The sequence below is a fragment of the Cupressus sempervirens genome, chromosome 3, assembly GCF_028749045.1.
Source record: "Cupressus sempervirens isolate cs-2001-9-10 chromosome 3, ASM2874904v1, whole genome shotgun sequence".
NCBI lineage: Eukaryota > Viridiplantae > Streptophyta > Pinopsida > Cupressales > Cupressaceae > Cupressus > Cupressus sempervirens.
The window spans coordinates 743,055,527-743,073,131 of NC_143120.1; the positions used below are offsets into that span (position 1 = coordinate 743,055,527).

A 17,605-nucleotide genomic window follows, 5' to 3' on the forward strand; every position below is an offset into this window, starting at 1 on the left:
ATATAAAAATGTTGGAATAAGAAATAAGGACATGGGTAAGAAATGAGAAATTTGATTCCAGAAGTAAGATTGCACTACCTTTGGGTAAGTAGATCTCTTCATCCTATTGATTATATTAAAAGCCTAAGTGGAAGTTTTTAGAGATAATTCTTAATACACCAAAAAATTTCATAATTCATATGAGATATTTTTTAAGTGGTAGGAGAATTTATTAAAGAAATAATGTTATCAATTTCAAATGATACAATGACAGTATTGATGATTACAAATAAATTCTAGATTACTAGTGACCATAGCTTTACAAGTTAGGTTACAAAGGACATTTGTTTGGACGTTCTTTTGAATCAAATGGAAGCCTAAAAGGGAATATTTGAGTATGATTTGGTAACTTTCAATTGAGTAATGAGCTTGTAAACTATTTGAGATATATTTGTATAGAGATCAAAGCACGAAAATGATATTTGGAGAGAAACCCTAGTTTGCATGAAAAATGTTATTATTCCTTCACACATATTTGTGATTTGATCAATAGCTATGGCCACAACAATAGGAACCAATATGATTTTAAGAAAAATCCATACAAATCACTTGATGATGATCCTAATGAAGAATTTCCACATGTTTTGCATAGATTATTACATTTTTTGGATATTATAAGATATATTCATAGTAAATGAAAGGAATTAGAAGATGTAGATATTCATAGGAAGTATAAATCAGTTTGTGTGAATGGAGTGTTAAAGGATTATAGGAAGGAGAGAGAAATAAAATTGAAATAGGATATTAATTTTTTTATTTTTAATGAACTAGAATAGATACAAGTTATGTTGAGCATAATTCATAATTTGTGGCTTGGGGACAAACCATGCAAGATTACTAATGAGGTTTTAGAAGCAATTATAGGTTTAAATGAAAAAGGAGATGTTCCTACATATATGACTACCACTTGAACATTTAGTCACATAGTTGATAGAATCAATAATGGGGTCAAAGAGCTATGAAAGTAGTTCATATCAAGAATTAAAATGTAAAATTTGAATTTATGGTCCCTGGTTACAAATTTTACAATGATAACATGATACAATCTATTTATGCTTCTATTATACATGGTGCCTATGAGATATTGAATGAGAAAGCACAAATAAATAAAATTGTAAAATTTTAAAAGATAAATTAGTAGAAAATATCAAATTGTCAAATTTCACTTTGCCAATTTCTTGATAAAGGTAAGCACTAATTGAACTTTGTCTATGTAGAATATTAATTTTTTTTTAAAGTGGAACAAAATAAACATAAAAATTCAATCAAATTAGTCAACCATTATAGTAATAATTTATAATTTTTCATACGTAAAACCTCATAAAGTTACTATTTATATAATCATGCTAATATTTATGATTTATTATTAAGAGGTAAGTAAAATTATGGCTAAGGGTAGGCCCTCATGTAGTCTCTAAGTTGATTTGTGCTAGAAGTCATTGCTCCATTTTTTAATCAAAAAATTGTGAAGCTGGTGGCCCTATGGGAGCAAAATTTCAATTTATTTTTAAACATATTATTTTAAATGAAAGTTTCAACTGAATATTTGTTACAAATTAAATTTGGAAGAGAAAATTTAGGCAAGAGGAAAAAATATGATGAAGAAATTTGTCATTTTTCCAATAACCAACTGCTGCTTATTTTGAGACCCTCCTTTTTTTCAAATCTTGGTTTGAGATTATTAGCAGGTGCTGCTATTGAAAATATGAGGTAGGAAAGGTTACTGAGAGGAGAGGGGTGAATCAAGAACCAATAAAAATTTAACTTATTTCACCAATTTGTCCTTCATTAATATTTTGATCTAATTGCATGCATGAAAGAATAAAAGTAGTAAAAAAATCATAATAGTTTGACACAAGATATGGTGACCCAGAATCCTTCCAAATAGAAAGTAAAACAGGGGTGGGGATGATACCCACAAGCTTTAGTATTGTAGTATAAAGTTGACCTGTTTAGGTTTACAATTGATCACTTCTATTGATATGCCCTGTTAGGAGCAATAAGGACTACTAGGTCCACATTGTTAGAGGATTTAAAAAATATACAATGAAGTATGCACTCAGTGAAGAGATTTATCAAAGATTGTTAAGTCTACACTGTTAAAGGATTTAGTTGATACACCTGTTAGGATGAACTAGTGGCTAATCTTTGACCTGCAACTCTAATTTGCTAGTTGAGATTCCTTTGAAATGTAAAGATCACCTTGTTGTGATAGATAAATCTTTGCTATCCCTTATACTACTTGTAGCCTTCTTAATTCACACTTATATTCTTTATATTTGCTTTGTACATTCTTACTTACTTCTTTGGATAGGATATAGTTCATTACATATATCAATCCAAATCACAATTCATCAAAGTTGGCTACAACATAGATTTCCATCAAATCACAAACTCGGCCCAACTACTGGCACTCAGGTTTTGAAGAAAAACTCAATGATGTTCGGATACTCCACAAGCATTGTCAAAAGTTGGCATCATCATGCACTCGATAGACATAGAAGCTCAATTCATACTAATCACTTCCAAGTAGCTTGATCTTAGTCAGTACTTGTGTGACTCGATGAACACTGCAAAGCTAAGCATATAAACTGAATCACTTGGTTGACACTTCGTGACTTGGTCAACACTAACACTGCGAGCTCAGTATAAACTAAATCATTGATCAAATCAATAGATATTGCTTGGCCTGAATTGAATGTAGATTCTAAAACTCGGTAGCAACTGTGAAACTCAGTAGTAGATTAACCAATTAACTAAGTATGGGTCACTAATTTAAAAACTAGACCTTAATGTCAATAGTTGCTCCACCATAATAGGAAAAGATTTCAGACTAACCTTTCCTCTTAATTTAAGAGTTACATGGGAACACGCTAGCTGCTTAAATTTAAGTAGAATTGTCAATAAGTAGTCACATGGGGACAAATGGTACAATGGATAAGATGTAATAATCAAATTTTTTTAACATGAATAAAATAAATTCATATAACTTCACATGATAATGTAGAATAAATGAATTGTAGCTTCTGAATTCTTGCTGTAAGTTCACAAGATTTTAAAAAATAATTAGAGTTTAATAAAAAAATCACAAATTTGGATTTGAGGATTAAAAATGTTCATTGGAGTACGAATTTCATAAGAGACTCTACATAATAAGTGATTTGAGGATTCTGAAATTGTATTGGAGTGCAAGTTTAAGAAAAAGGAACAAGAATAATTAGTATTTATTGAAAAAATAAAAATTTAATTGATTGTGATTGGAGTGGAGGTGTTGGAATAACTAATAGCTTAGCCTCCATCTCATCAAGCTGTTATTAATAACTTGGTTCTAGTCAATAGGTTGTTATACTAGATCTTTAGTCTAGTTATTGAATACATATGTGGTCCACAAGATTCCTAAAATTCAGCATGCAGTTGATGATTCCCCTCACATGTACTAGCAACAATGGTTGATCTATCATCTACCCTCTCAATTTGTTGTCATCATTTAAGTTTATGTATTTGGCTTGTTATCTCTATGAATTAATGAAATGGACCTATGATCTTTGAGTCCAATTTGAGTTTCCAATAGAAGGGTTAAGAATTCTTGTGGGAGAGCAATTCGAAAAAATTGAGGAAGAGTAGTTTGAAAAAATATGATAAAATAATCAAAATTTATTCATTTGGATCTGAAGATTCAAAATGCTTACCAGACTGATGCTTTAAATAAGAAATTTGTGGCTTCTAAATACATATTAGAATGATAGTTAAAAAAACACTAGAATAACCGAAGTCTATTATAAAAGATCAAAAATTTATTTCACAAGATACTATACAATAATTAGAGTCTATTTGACAAGATTATAAATTTGGACGTGAGGATTCGGGAGTGTAATTCCACAAAATATTGTATAATAAGTTTTTTGTGGCTTCAAAATGCATATTAGAGTGCAAGCTTACAAAGCACTAGAATAATTGATATCTGTACAAAAATATCACAAATTTATTTGATTAGGATAGATTTTGAGATATCGAAATTCTTAGTGAAGTGCAATTTCACAATATACTATACAATAAGTAATCTCTCGCTTCCAATGCATATAGGAATGCAAATCTACAAAACAGAAGAATATCTTACATCTCCTCTAAAATAACAAATTTATCTAATTAGAATAGATTGTGAGATATTGAAATTCTTAGTGGAGTGCAATTTCACAATATACTATACAATAAGTAATCTCTGGCTTCCAATGCATATAAGAATGCAAATGCACAAAACACAAGAATATCTGACATCTCCTCTAAATTAACAAATTTATCTAATTATGATTTAATGAGAGGATTCAAAATTCTTACTGGAGATAAGTAAACTTACTGATCTGTGGCTTCTGAATGCTTTTTGGAGTGAAGTTGACAAAAGACAACAACACCAGGGCTTCGATGTGAGGTTCCAAAATAAGTGGATGATAAAAGGATTCTGCAGAAGTTCCATATTCATTTTAAGAACAGCAAAACTATGTTAATTTTCTATTTAAAAAAAATATATATATATATTTGATGGAGGGTTCAGAACTGAGAGGCACAAGGCAGTTACCAACCAGCGAACGCTACCACATAGACTTTTTAGAGACCCGATATGAGACCAATGCATTGAAATTGTTTGATTGAAATGGAGGCGTAAACGTATATGAGTTTCCATCTGTTCAATTTGGTCGGGAGTTCCAGGGAAAAGTCGTTTTGTACTAAATTGTAGTCACGGCCTAGCAGTGATTTGTTTAAATAGAAATCTGTTAATTGTTTTTATAAGAATCCTTTTAGTTAAGGAAACGAAATGCTTTAAGAAACTTCCGTATGTGGCGGCATCCTTTCCTGAAACACAAGTAGAAGTTCAATATTTTCTGTTCTGTTTGAACATTGAAATACTCGTTATTAATCGCATAATTTTAGGAGCACCTTAAACTTACAAGTAGGAAAGCCAGGAAATTGTGAAAGCCTTCTGTTTTCTTGAAGACCTGTTGACTGGCTAAATGTGGACAGGGAAATTGCTATTTATGAACCGTGATTTTATAATAAATAAACGGTAAATTACATATAATACTTGTACGCAGTTACAAAAATAACTGCGAAGTTGTGACGTCTAAATCAGGTGAACCGCGGAAAAGAAGAGTTAGCAGTTAGTATTTTTTCAGAAATCGTTAATTTCGGAAATTGAAAACGCGATACGAATAACTCAAATGCATCGATGAGAAACAGGTCGGATTTATAATTATTAGGAAAATAATATCCAGTTGAGTTCTAATGCGTAAATCACAGTTAGCGGCTTTTCTTTAATGAAGTACTTCCCAAGCCTACAGATCTTAGAATGAAGCAAATACACAATATGTCAATAACGGAATAAACCCTAAATCGTCAAGAATTACGAAACAAATTGAAAAATAATGAACGTCATCGCTGATAAAAATCTTAGCAAATTACGATGCTTCTGGTGAAACCGTGCAGAATTTCTATAACTTCTAGAGTTGAAGATCTGTCTTAAGAATGATGTTTACGTTAAAATTGCGAAGAAAATCTAGATTTTCTACAGTTAAAAGGCTTTTGCCAATTATGACGCTTCTGGTAAAACTCACCCTGTAATTCCTAGAGCTTTATTAAGAGCATGATAATCTATTCTAAGGAACTGCTGAAATATCAAGAATTTTAGGGATCTATCTTTTTTGATTAAATCAAGAATCCATAGAGCTCAAAGATTCAAATTTGCAGAACAAAGCCCTCAAACGGGACAAAGAAACAGAATTTAAGTGTTATTTAAGCATTTAAATACAAAAATATAGAAAAATACGAGGACAGGGTTTAGATGACGGTACTCTTTGGTGCAAAACTCGTAGAGCTTTCCTTTAGCGTTGAAGATAATGACGGCAACATCTGCCTCGCAGAGGACGGATAATTCGAAGGCCTTCTTCAACAAACCGCTTCTGCGTTTACAGAAGGTAACATTGCGGTTCGTATTGTTCTCAATCCTCTTTATTTCAATCTTTCCGCGCCCCATGGTTTTCTACGAGCTCGTAGGCTTTGAACGATTCACTGGAAAACCTGAACAGACAGAGTGAAGAAGGAAAAACAAATGATGAGAAATTCTTTAAGCAATCTGCCATAAAGACTAAAGGTATCGTCCAGTCAAATACCTGGAAATCTCGGATTCCGCTGCTTCGAAGTAATCCTAAATGCGAAATGATAACCGAAAAAGCGCTAGAAATTGAAATGGGAGGGCTTGAAGTCTACAGATGTTGACGTAATTAGTGATTGTCTCTGGTTGGTGTACCTATATAAACTTTCATGGCTGTAATCAATCTCTGAATCGCTGCTATGATGATGTACCAACAGAAAATGCAATGCATTGAAGAGGGGAGTTATAGTTGGTAATCGCATACAAATTTGTGAGTGGAATGGAGTGGGAAGTAAAATGAATAGGGTTTTATGGTACCATTTATGCAGTAGCACGAGGACCAAAATGAGTAGTATGGTCCCACAGGTGTGGGACTCCCACGTGAGCACCAAGCACTACCTATACAATTATAGGAAAGTTAGGAAACTGAACCCTTTGCCACTTTTGGCTAAACCCTCCTCGTTTAATGTTCCAGGGCCCGCCCTTGCTTTAGTTGCTTTGCTCTCTCACTCATCTCTAGTCCCATCCTGCAGTTTGCTTCATACGGGCGTCTTTTGTGGACTTCTAGTGCATAAATCAGGCACTATGTGGCCTTCCAACATTCCTTGTCTCATCTGCATTACTTTATACATGGTAGATGAATGGTAAGCTTAAATCTTAGATTTAAGGTCTTAACTTGAAGAAACAAATGTGCCATTCATCTACCATGTATAAAGTAATGCCATTACTTTATACATGGTAGATGAATGGCACATTTGTTTCTTCAAGTTAAGACCTTAAATCTAAGATTTAAGCTTAGATTTAAACTTTTGGGTATTATTAGGGGAGATGATTCAGATCTAATGATTGCTACATCTATTGTTATAGATCTTGTCAATTATTGTTCATAAAAGATACCAAAAACTTATAGCACTGTATTAATAGCCATCACAAATGTAGTAATAGTTGGTAATTTTTTAGCTTTCTTGGTTGCTGATTGGTCCATTTGTAGAAGAAGTACAATTTTTTTATGAGCGGCTATTGGGGGGGTGAACATAACGGGTTCTAGGCAAACATTCTAATATGACACTTTTAGACCACCTAACATTCTACTAGTTCTACATAGAGCTTTGTAAATGCAGAAAAGTGGAAAGGTTAGTGTTAAGCTCTTCAATCAACTACATAAATTTACTAAAAAAATCGATAAATTTTACATACTAAGTACCTGAAGTCACCCTAGGTGGCTATTGAGTCTCCCCTATCCATTGTTTGAGTTATCTACTAAGTCGTCTCCCTTATCCATTGTTTGACTTTTTTTTTTATGAATAGTCCTTTTCTAAAGGTGAAGTTTTTTTTTATAGATTATTTCTGTTGTTAAGTATTGCTTCAACTAAAACAACTTTTTTTAGCTTATACTAGTATTTATCCTTGCATGTCGAATATTTCAATATATATGATTTGTATGTATGAGTTGTGATTCAAATTTTGTTAGAGATGTTTCTCTGCTTTGCATTTATCATAAGGGTAGATTTGATTGCTTTATGGATTCTTTGCAAGGTTAAAGTCATGTTTTAACTTAAACATTTGTTTTAGCTTATTGAGCTAATTTTTTAAGATCATTTTTTGAGTTATTTAATGGTAGCCATTAGGGGTTAAATGTGACAAAATGGTAACCCCTAACTATAAACTAGTAATTTTCCCTACATTATGTATATTTTCTTTGAAATTTATTTTAGTTTTAATGGTGTCAATCAACTTTTGTTGTATGCATTTCTTTATCTTACATTGCTAAAGGTGAAGATTATATTTTTATAGATTCTTTATGTTGTTATGTAATGTTCCAACTCAAACATCTTTTTCATTATATACTAGTCTTTATACTTACATATCAAATGTCTCAATATATATTATTTATTATGTATGGATGTCTGAATAAAATTTTGGTACATGTATTTATGTACTTTGTATTTATAATAGGGGTAGATCTAATTGGCTTATCAATTCTTTGCAAGGTTAAAGTCATGTTTGAATTTAAACATTTTTTAAAAATCTTATTGATCTAAATTTTTAAGATCATTTTTTAAAGTTTTATAACATTATTCATTAAGGAGTAAGTGTGACAAAAAGGTCATGATTATTGGACCCCCTAATGGTACACTAGTACTTTTCCCTACTTTTATTATCATTTTATTTTAGTTTATTTTAGTTTTAAAGACATGAATCAACTTTTGTTGTATCTTTTTCTTTAGCTTACATTTTTTAAAGGTGACTATTCATTTTCATAGATTATTTCCATGCACTTAAGTATAGTTTCAACTCAAATATCTTTTTTGAGTTTATACTAGTCTTTATGCTTACATACCGAATATTTCAATATATATTATTTACTATGTATAGATGTGTGAATCAACATTTATTTTAGGTGTTTATTTTCTTTGCATTTATCATAGTGGCTGATTTGATTTCTTTATGGATTCTTCGCAAGATTGAAGTCATGTTTCAATTTAAACAATTATTTTATCTTTTTTAGTGGATTTATAAGACCATCTAAGCACTTATCTTTATACATATCTAATATATTAAATATAAACATTGATGTTTTATTATGTATGTAGGTGTCAATCAACTATTCTTGTAGGTGTCAATCAACTATACATTTTTTTATAAGAATACATTTGATATCTTTATGGATTCTTTGCAAGGTTAAGTCATGTTTCAATTTAAACATCTTTTATTTTGGCTTATTGGGTTAATTTTTAAAAATGAATGGACTATAGTATTTATGCTTACATATTAAATATATTAATTTCAATACTATTGATTTATTATGTAGACTCTACATCTCATTATGTTATATAGTATGTGTTGCTACAAAATCTTGCACCCTTGTCAAAATCTTTTACCTAAGCACAACCTTGTGAAACATGGAAACAACCTCCAAGCTATGGGACTTGAACTATGAGGTTGAGTCTCCAGAGAAGGTTAGCTTTGTTTGCTATCAGGGTGCACCTAACTACAATTAGAGAGAAAAGGGGAGAAGGAATGCTTGAAATAAAATCTACCTACTCTAACTTGAAGGGGTGATACACCAAAAATATAGTGTTTGAACTTATCTCTACCCATGAATGCATAGTTAACTAGCTATAACCTCAAATAATATAGATTCAAACCTTGTTTAATTAATCCAACAACCACATGTAGATCAAACAACAAAATAATGTTATAGGAAGAACTTCACTTAATATCATTCAAATGTCAAAAGTAGATACAATCATGTGAATTGCATAATCTAGAGAAGAACATTAGCTAGAGGTAGAGAAATCTTGCACAGTGTGTTAACGGCTAAAAGAGACTTGGCAAAGGATTACAATGGTTCAGAGGCATGAGAAATTATAGTAGTATGCATCAAAGCAATACTAGAGAAAAAATTAGAGAAAGATCAACAAAATTTGCCTTTATAGCTCAAGCATAACTGAGATATTTCTAATTGAGTTATTCCACAACTACTGTCACTAAACGCTTAGAGAAAAATCATATAGCTATGGAGAAAATTTGATCTTGGAAACAATTCAAATATAATGAAATCCAATATTTTTCCAAAATAGAGCCTTGAGAAGACATCACAAAATGATTAAGTCACTCTGACTATGTAGATGGATAAAACTAGAGGTGCTAGATTGTTTCCATCGCTTACTAGGCATGACATTCATTGGAGAGTGGTTGGAATCGATCATGAAGATTGGATCGTGCAACAAAACCATCTCCTTCCCATAGTTGGCCTGAAAAATTAGTAGAAGTCAATAGGTCAACTAAGTTCTGCAACCAAGATAAGCTACATGGGCCAATAGCTCTTTATCTTTCTGCCACCCTACAAAGTCCTTGTGGTTTGACCCTCTTATCCATCATAACTACGCCATCCCTAATCGTGACTACCCAAGGAATCTTGACCCAACTGTGATGTTACCGTTGTTGTTACTACTCGGGCCCGCAAGGATATGTGTCCTTCAGGAACTTCCATGTATTGCTTAAATTCCTTACAATTACATGATGCAAGAAAGTTTTGATCATCGATCTATGGAAGATCGATGATCATTGAAAACCTTTACTATTACTAAGCCTATGCTTTTATCTTTTGGGCCCATAGACCACTCAACATTCACCCCGACATGACCTGGCATCCAACTAGTACTACTTTTTAACCCTGGTGGACCACACGGAAGGATGGACCCACCACTCCATATGTCACAATGTCACTTGCCTACATTGTCAAAAAAATTGAAAAAAGACAAAATGCGAGAAAGTGAATACCAATAGAATCTTTGCCATATTCCAACTCACAACAACATGTCAACATGATACCTTATATCATTAGTGGCCCACGAGAAAAAATATCCATATGCCACATGGAAGCAAGGAAATTGTTCACTTTAGTTTAAAAGTCATTTATTTGAGAAAGCAAGAAAGCGCCCACCGTAGATCTGTGCAAGATCTGATGGTCCAAAAAATTGCAGGAGCCCAAAAAGAAAACTTAAGAGAAGATATCGAAGTATTATAAGGCCCCTTATTTAATTTATTTTGTATTTCCATGGTATTTGAATATTTAAAAAGTGGGAAGTGATCATTTATCATTTGAATTCAAATGTGGTGATTTTGGCAAGAAGGCAAATTCGGCCAATAATTTTGGTGACTTAGGGGGGATGCAAGCAAACTATGCATAGATTAGTAGCCTATGCATCCATTGGGAAAAAAAGTCATAGAAAATGTGAGAATCCACTTAGCAAAACCCTAAAATCATAGAAAACATACCTAGGAAACCTCAAAACTGCCTCTCTACAACTGTAACCAAGAACCAAAATCCTCTGCAACCACTACAGGACACATATGATCATGCACTTCCTGGAAAACAAGAAACTATAGGAAGGAAACTAACCTAATTATATACATGAAATGCTCATCCTTTATCAAAAACATGACTTAAGATAAATTCCATTGACTGGAATCTAGGTAGAATTTCACCATTAGGCCTGCTAAATTGAAAAGCATTGGCCTATTTGCAACTAATAACCACATAGGGACCACTCCATAATGCATCAAATTTTGAACTTGCCTCCTTGGTTTTTCCCTATCTGCATTCTATTTTAGTACTAGATCACCTTCTCTAATGATTCTAACCCTAGCCTTCCTATCAAAGCTCTTTTTCACCTATTGTTGATGTGTTTTTAGAGTCTAGATGGCCTATTTCCTTTTCTCTTCCAACTCCATTAGCTCTACCATTTTTACTACCATGGCATCATTTTCCATTAGCTCTAGCTAATGAACCAATTCTAGGGATGGGAATTCTAATGAAATTGGAAGCCTTGCTTCTCTGCCATATACCAACATAAAGATTGAATTTCCTATGGCCCTCTTAGGTGTTATTCTATCAGCCCACAGTGCCATCTTCAAATTTCAATGCCAACATCTCTAGTTTTCCTCTATAGTCCTCTTTATAATCCTAATTAGGTTCTTGTTAGGTGACTCAGCCAATCTATTACCTTGGGGATACTAGTTTGAGGACGTGCTTAGGAAAATATTATGATCAACTACCCATGCACACATCTGAGCTCCTACAAAATATTTTGCATTATTTGAAATGATTTTCAAGGGGGCATCAAACCTAGTAATAGTTCCATCAAGGAATTTAATAACTCAAGATTTTCTGGCATCCTTTAATAAAATTACCTCTATCTATCTAGTGAAATAATCTATAGTATCTAGGATCCATTTGTGACTAGAACTAGAAGGAGGATTGATAGGGCCTATGAAATCTAATCCCCATTGAGAAAACGGTTGGTCCAGCTAAATAGAATGAAGAGGAATAGCTACAAGTCTTTTCTTACCATAGAAGAAAGCACATTTTCCACACTTCTTTACATACTTATGACAATCATGGAACAAGGATGGCCAATTGTAACTAGCTCTTATTATCTTCATTATAGTTGTCCTTACTGAGAAGTCACCACCATCAGGACCATCATGAAGCTCTTTGATCATTTTTTCATCTTGGTCTGTGTCAATGCATCTCAATGGGGTTTTGTTGAAGTTCCTTCCAAAAAGGATACCATCAATTATGGCATAAGAAATTGACTATAACCTATATTATCTCCTTTTAGCCTTATCTAACCCTTGAGGATATCCATTTCCTGACAAGAAAGTTGTCATTTCATCTATCCAACTCTTTGGGTTATTACTTCTTGTTTCATGTTGTTATGTTAATATCATGTCAACTTCCTCATCTGATTCCTGAGACAAAATCATTTTTTTGCACAATCCCTTTCCTCTTAACAATTTGGTAACTTGTATGTCAACATCATACTCCATTACCTTAGTAATTGACTTGGCTCTCTTCTCACTAGTGTCTTTTCTCAAAAGAAAGTCCCTCACACTTGCATGGGGCATTAGTAGATGGATATTGTTATGGGATAGAAGGTGTCTAAATTTATTCAAAGCTCTTATGACTACAAGGGCTTGATTTTCTACAAAATTGTATTTTTCTATATATTCCTTAATCCCTTCACTAAAGAAGGCCATAGGCCATTCTTAATTCTTATCATTTGTTTGAGTCAAAATAGCAGAGATACTTGACTCACCACCTAAAGTATAAAGAATGAAATCCTTCTCAAAGTTTGGATTGATGAGAGTAGGAGTTGAGGCTATGTTTTCTTTGATCTCTTCAAAACTTAGCTTCCCTTCATTGGTCCATGTAAACTCTGTATTCTTTTTAAGCATGTCTATAAGAGGTTTCACCATGGTAACCATATTAGGGATAAATCTCCTCACAAAGTTTATTCTACCAAGAAAAAATTGTAGACCATTCTTATGACTAGGAAAGGGAAGGGAAAGTATTATCTTTGTTCTCTCTAGATCAATAGTTAAAGCATGCTTTGAAACAATGTGTCCTAATAATTTTCTTTGATTGGTGGTGAAGATGCACTTGCTTGGATTAAGAGATACCCCAAACTCTCTACAGCTTATGAACACTATCATAAGATAACCAAAATGATCTGCCATATTCTTTGAATACACTATGATATCATCAAGGTAAACCAATACAAACCTTTCAATCAAGTTTTTGAAGGCCATCTCCATTACCTTTTGAAATGTGGCACCTCCATTTGTTAGCCCAACAGGCATTTTTCTATAAGCATAGGTGCCCCACTTGGTGGTGAATGCAATCTTGTACCTATCAGACTATTTGATAAGCATTTGATTGTAACTAGAGAATCCATCAAGAAATGAGAACATCTATGAGTCACTGACCTTGGACAAAATCTACTCCATGGAGGGGAGGGGATGGTGATCCTTAAGGGAAGCTTGGTTAAGATCCCTAAAATCCATGCATAATGTAATCTCTCCATCCTTCTTCCTAACAGGGACAAGGTTTGCTATCCATGATGAGTGCTTGATAGGAAAAATTATATTAGCCTCAATTAACTTGGATATCTCTTTTCTCATTATGGTTGAACCCTAGGATTCACTGGCCTCTATTTCTACCTTACTAGCTTGACATTTTCTACTAGGCCTATGGTATGCTAAAACAAACTTGGGTCAAAACCCTTTAAATCATCATATGTCCAAGAAAATATATCATTAAATTCTTAACATAGATGTATGAAACTTTCTTGATCAATTTGAAAGCATACCTTTCCCATGATTAACTTAGACCTTCCATCAGCAACCATAATTCTATATAATCATCTTGATCAGCAGCTAGGATCATGCCTCCATATCTTTCTTGGTCATCAGGGTTGAAGACACTCTCTAAGGTAATGAGACCCTTAGACAATTTTTTGGAACTGAGATTGATGATTTGATCTCCATACTAGTCATGTAACCTAGATTGGTTTCTCTCTGAGAATCTTGCCTCATTCTACAAGAAAAGGAATATTTTGTGCATTAGATTCAAAAACTTGCCAATTGGTGTTGTTGTCAGGAATAGAAGGCCTAACTACCACTTTGATTTGTTGCTTCCTCTCTTCCTCAAGATAACCTGGTACATCATAAGATGCAACCTACTACTACAAGCTTATCAGTATGTCTATTTTCTTTTCTAGGGATGCTCTGAATATTAAATGCATTGAAACTTTCAAGAAAATCCCATACCCTATGTTTATAAGACTTGAGGAAACCATTCTTAGTGGTTTTCTGATTTCTCATCTGATTAACCACCAACTCACTCTCTCCATATACACTTAATACTTGAATTCATTTTTTTTTGAGGAAGTAGAAGACCCTAAATCAAGGACTCATACTCAGCCACATTATTGGTACAACTAAACTAGAGCCTAAAAGAGAAGTAGTACCTTACTTGTGCAAGAGAAATCAACATCACACATCCCTGATCCATTCTTATTCCTTGATCCATCGAAATACATACTCCACATCCCACTCATATCTTCTTTGGTTTTTATAAAGTTAGGGACAAGAGGAAGCTTTTTTGACACATAGTATGTACTAAGACTTGTCTCAAGGGTTTCTACTATCAGATCAAATTGATATGCATTAGCTCATTTATCTAAGAGAAAATTAGGTAGATCTCTACTAGAGAAGTGATAGGCACATTCACTATGTCATTCTTATCCATTTCTAAGATAGTGCAATTGATATTGATGAGATTAGGGGTGTAGGGTTCAATATGATGGAGGACTAGAGGCTCTACTCTGATTGGAGCCTTGGTCCCATATCTTGAATTATATATGACCAATCAAAAGATATGTAACCACCTATTTGGGTAGTGAAGTCTCTTGACAGACAAATGGCAAAGTGTGGCTTAACTTTAATAACTAATATAGATTGAGTTACAATACAATTAGGGCATGCATAGAGGGCCATTTCCATGTTCCTAAGGATCCCTATAGTCTTGATAGTACTACCATCCAACTGTAATACATCCCTAAAAAGGAGTTCATATTTCATTTGTAAAGCATTAGCAACACACTTAGGCATCACTAAACTACTACACCCTAAATCAATCATGAAATTGTGAACTAGTTTATCCCCTCTAATTAGAGAAACATAAAATCAAGGAGGTCTAATATTTTTACTTTTCTCTTCCTCCTTTGATGGTTATACCAGGTTTGTGACACCTTCCATGCTAGGTGGCTGGTCCTTTGGTTCAATACTTTCCAATTCATGTTGTAGTAGCCTCTTTTGCATGGGTCTAGTGGCAACAAGATCCCACATGGAAATAATCATATTTTTCTTTTTCATATGCTCTACCACACTAAATGAAGCATTAGGTGCTTTGGTAGAAGCCTTGGGAACTGTAGGTGTAGGGGGTTGAGTTGGAACAACCTGGGGGCCATTCATATCTCCTCTAGAATTACTATATGTTTGCTATTGGAGGGCATTGGGTTGGTCATTTGTTGTCTGTACATGAGGCATGATATTTGATGTTGAAGCTTGATTAGGAGGAGGAGGAGTAGCATCTTCAATAGTTCTCATTTTGCTCCTAGTGTTGTGAGTAGTGGAATCATGGTTTAGATTACAATATTCCTCCACATGATGATTCATGAAGGAAAAATCACCCTGTCTTTGCATAGGTGAGGCATCATTGAGTTGACTTTCATTGTATGATTGTCCTATTGTAGGATCTTGAGTGGTCAAAGACAAATAAGATTTAGTTTTTTGACACATGCAATAGGCATAGGAGTAGTTGTAGGAGGGACAAAAATCATGATCTTGAGCCATATTGTTTTGAGGGACTATGGCCCTACTTTGATATGCATTTGAGGTAGGGGCATGACTATTCTGCCTACTTTGATCAAAAGAATTGATCAAAATAATTGTTCCCATATTGTGCATAGTTTGATATTGTAATTGATGAGCCTTACTACCTTGAGCTTGCTACCTTTCCAAAGTCACCACTTTGTTGCTCACTTTTTGCATCATAGAGAAGTTATCTTCCAGCCTCTTTCCTTAGCCTTGCAATCTTTTATATATGTCCAACATCATAGACCACATCATCTCCTTGATTTCATCGATTCCATTTGAAGATGTGGAAGCTTGAGGGACTAGAACAAGGGGTTTTGGTGTGGAAGGTATGGGAATAAGGACCATTGTTGGTTGGTGATTTGGGACATTAGGGAAGAAGGGCATACGAGGCCCTAGAACTAACTTCCCTCCTTGTATCAATATATTTTCTACCCTTGTTGCTATTTCATAAGCATCAGGTAAGGCATCTCCTCCCATGGTTTGAATTATAGTGGCAATATCACTATTAAAAGCTCTGAGGTAATGTAAGAATGCATTACCAGGGGTAGGTTTCACTAAAGTAGGTATTATGTCCCATATTTTTTGAAACCTATAATTGAAATAAGTCATACATTCATGGGGGGCTATTTTTATAGTAGTTAGTTGTTCTAAAAGTGATAAGTAGTCAATTTTGTCCTCAAAGTGTTTACATAGTCCTACTCCTAATCCATCCCAATCTGTTATAGAACCATGTGATAGACCCCTATACCATTGTATGGCTTTCCCTTTAAAGATGAAGGGAGGAGTCTAATGGCCACATCATCTTCTATAATACATGGATATTGAAAACATTTGCAACCTCTTGAATGTGTTCTAAGGGAGAGATAGAAGTTTCACTAGTAAATTCAAGTATACTTTTAAGGCAACTACTGGTATGTCATGTCTTTGGGCTAATAAAAGAGGACTTCCACAATTAAAGGTAGAAAAAGCATGAGCTCTAGCCATATAAGAAAGTGATGTATTAATATGAGCTGATGGAAACCTAGGTTGAGATCTAATAATAGGGGGAGCAAAAATTGATCTTTCAAGGGTATGTATTTCCTCTATACTCCTAACTAGTGATAGAGACAATCTAGTCTTTCTTCTTCTAATATTTGAAAATCTCAGCTCTTGGTACTAAAAACTACCTCTAGAAGATGCCCTCTTTTTAGCTTTGGGCATGAATCACAATAACTTTGGTCATGGAACTAGATGTGAAGGGTGTGGAGTCCCCAAGTGCTTGTAAAATGAGCCCCTTGAAGACTTGAAAAACTAAGAGCAAGACTATCTTCTTAGTGTTAGCTTTAAATTCTTTCTCTTTTGACACCAGTAGACTTGAAATCTTCTTGTCACAAAGTTCCACCGGGCATGCGAATTTTTTTTTTTACAAAATTTTACACCCTTGTCCAAAGTTTTTACCTAAGGACAACCTTGTGAAACATGGAAACAACCTCCAAGCTATGGGACTTGAATAGTGAGGTTGAGTCTTCGAAAAAGGTTGACTTGCTTTGCTATTAGGGTGCACCTAACTACACTTGGAGAGAAAAGTGGAGAAGGAATGCATGAAATAAGATCTACCTACTCTAACCTAAGGGGGTGATGCACCAAAAATAGAGTGTTTGATCTTATCCTTGTCCATGAATGCATAGTTAACCAGCTATAACCTCAAAGAAT

The 17,605-nt window shown here is 33.8% G+C and overlaps 1 protein-coding gene across 1 annotated transcript in view; it reads right to left on the reverse strand.

Moving 5' to 3' along the window:
- The window catches only part of LOC149568961 (agamous-like MADS-box protein MADS1), a 102,309-nt gene extending 95,992 nt beyond the window's left edge, over positions 1-6,317 (reverse strand). Inside the window, exons 1-2 of the mRNA XM_089817666.1 lie at positions 6,201-6,317; positions 5,883-6,108 (exon numbers count right to left, since the gene is read on the reverse strand). Of these exons, the coding sequence (XP_089673792.1) occupies positions 5,883-6,064 (182 nt within the window). The 5' untranslated portion in view covers positions 6,065-6,108; positions 6,201-6,317. The remainder of the gene's footprint in view (positions 1-5,882; positions 6,109-6,200) is intronic.
- Between the last annotated feature and the right edge of the window lie 11,288 nt (positions 6,318-17,605).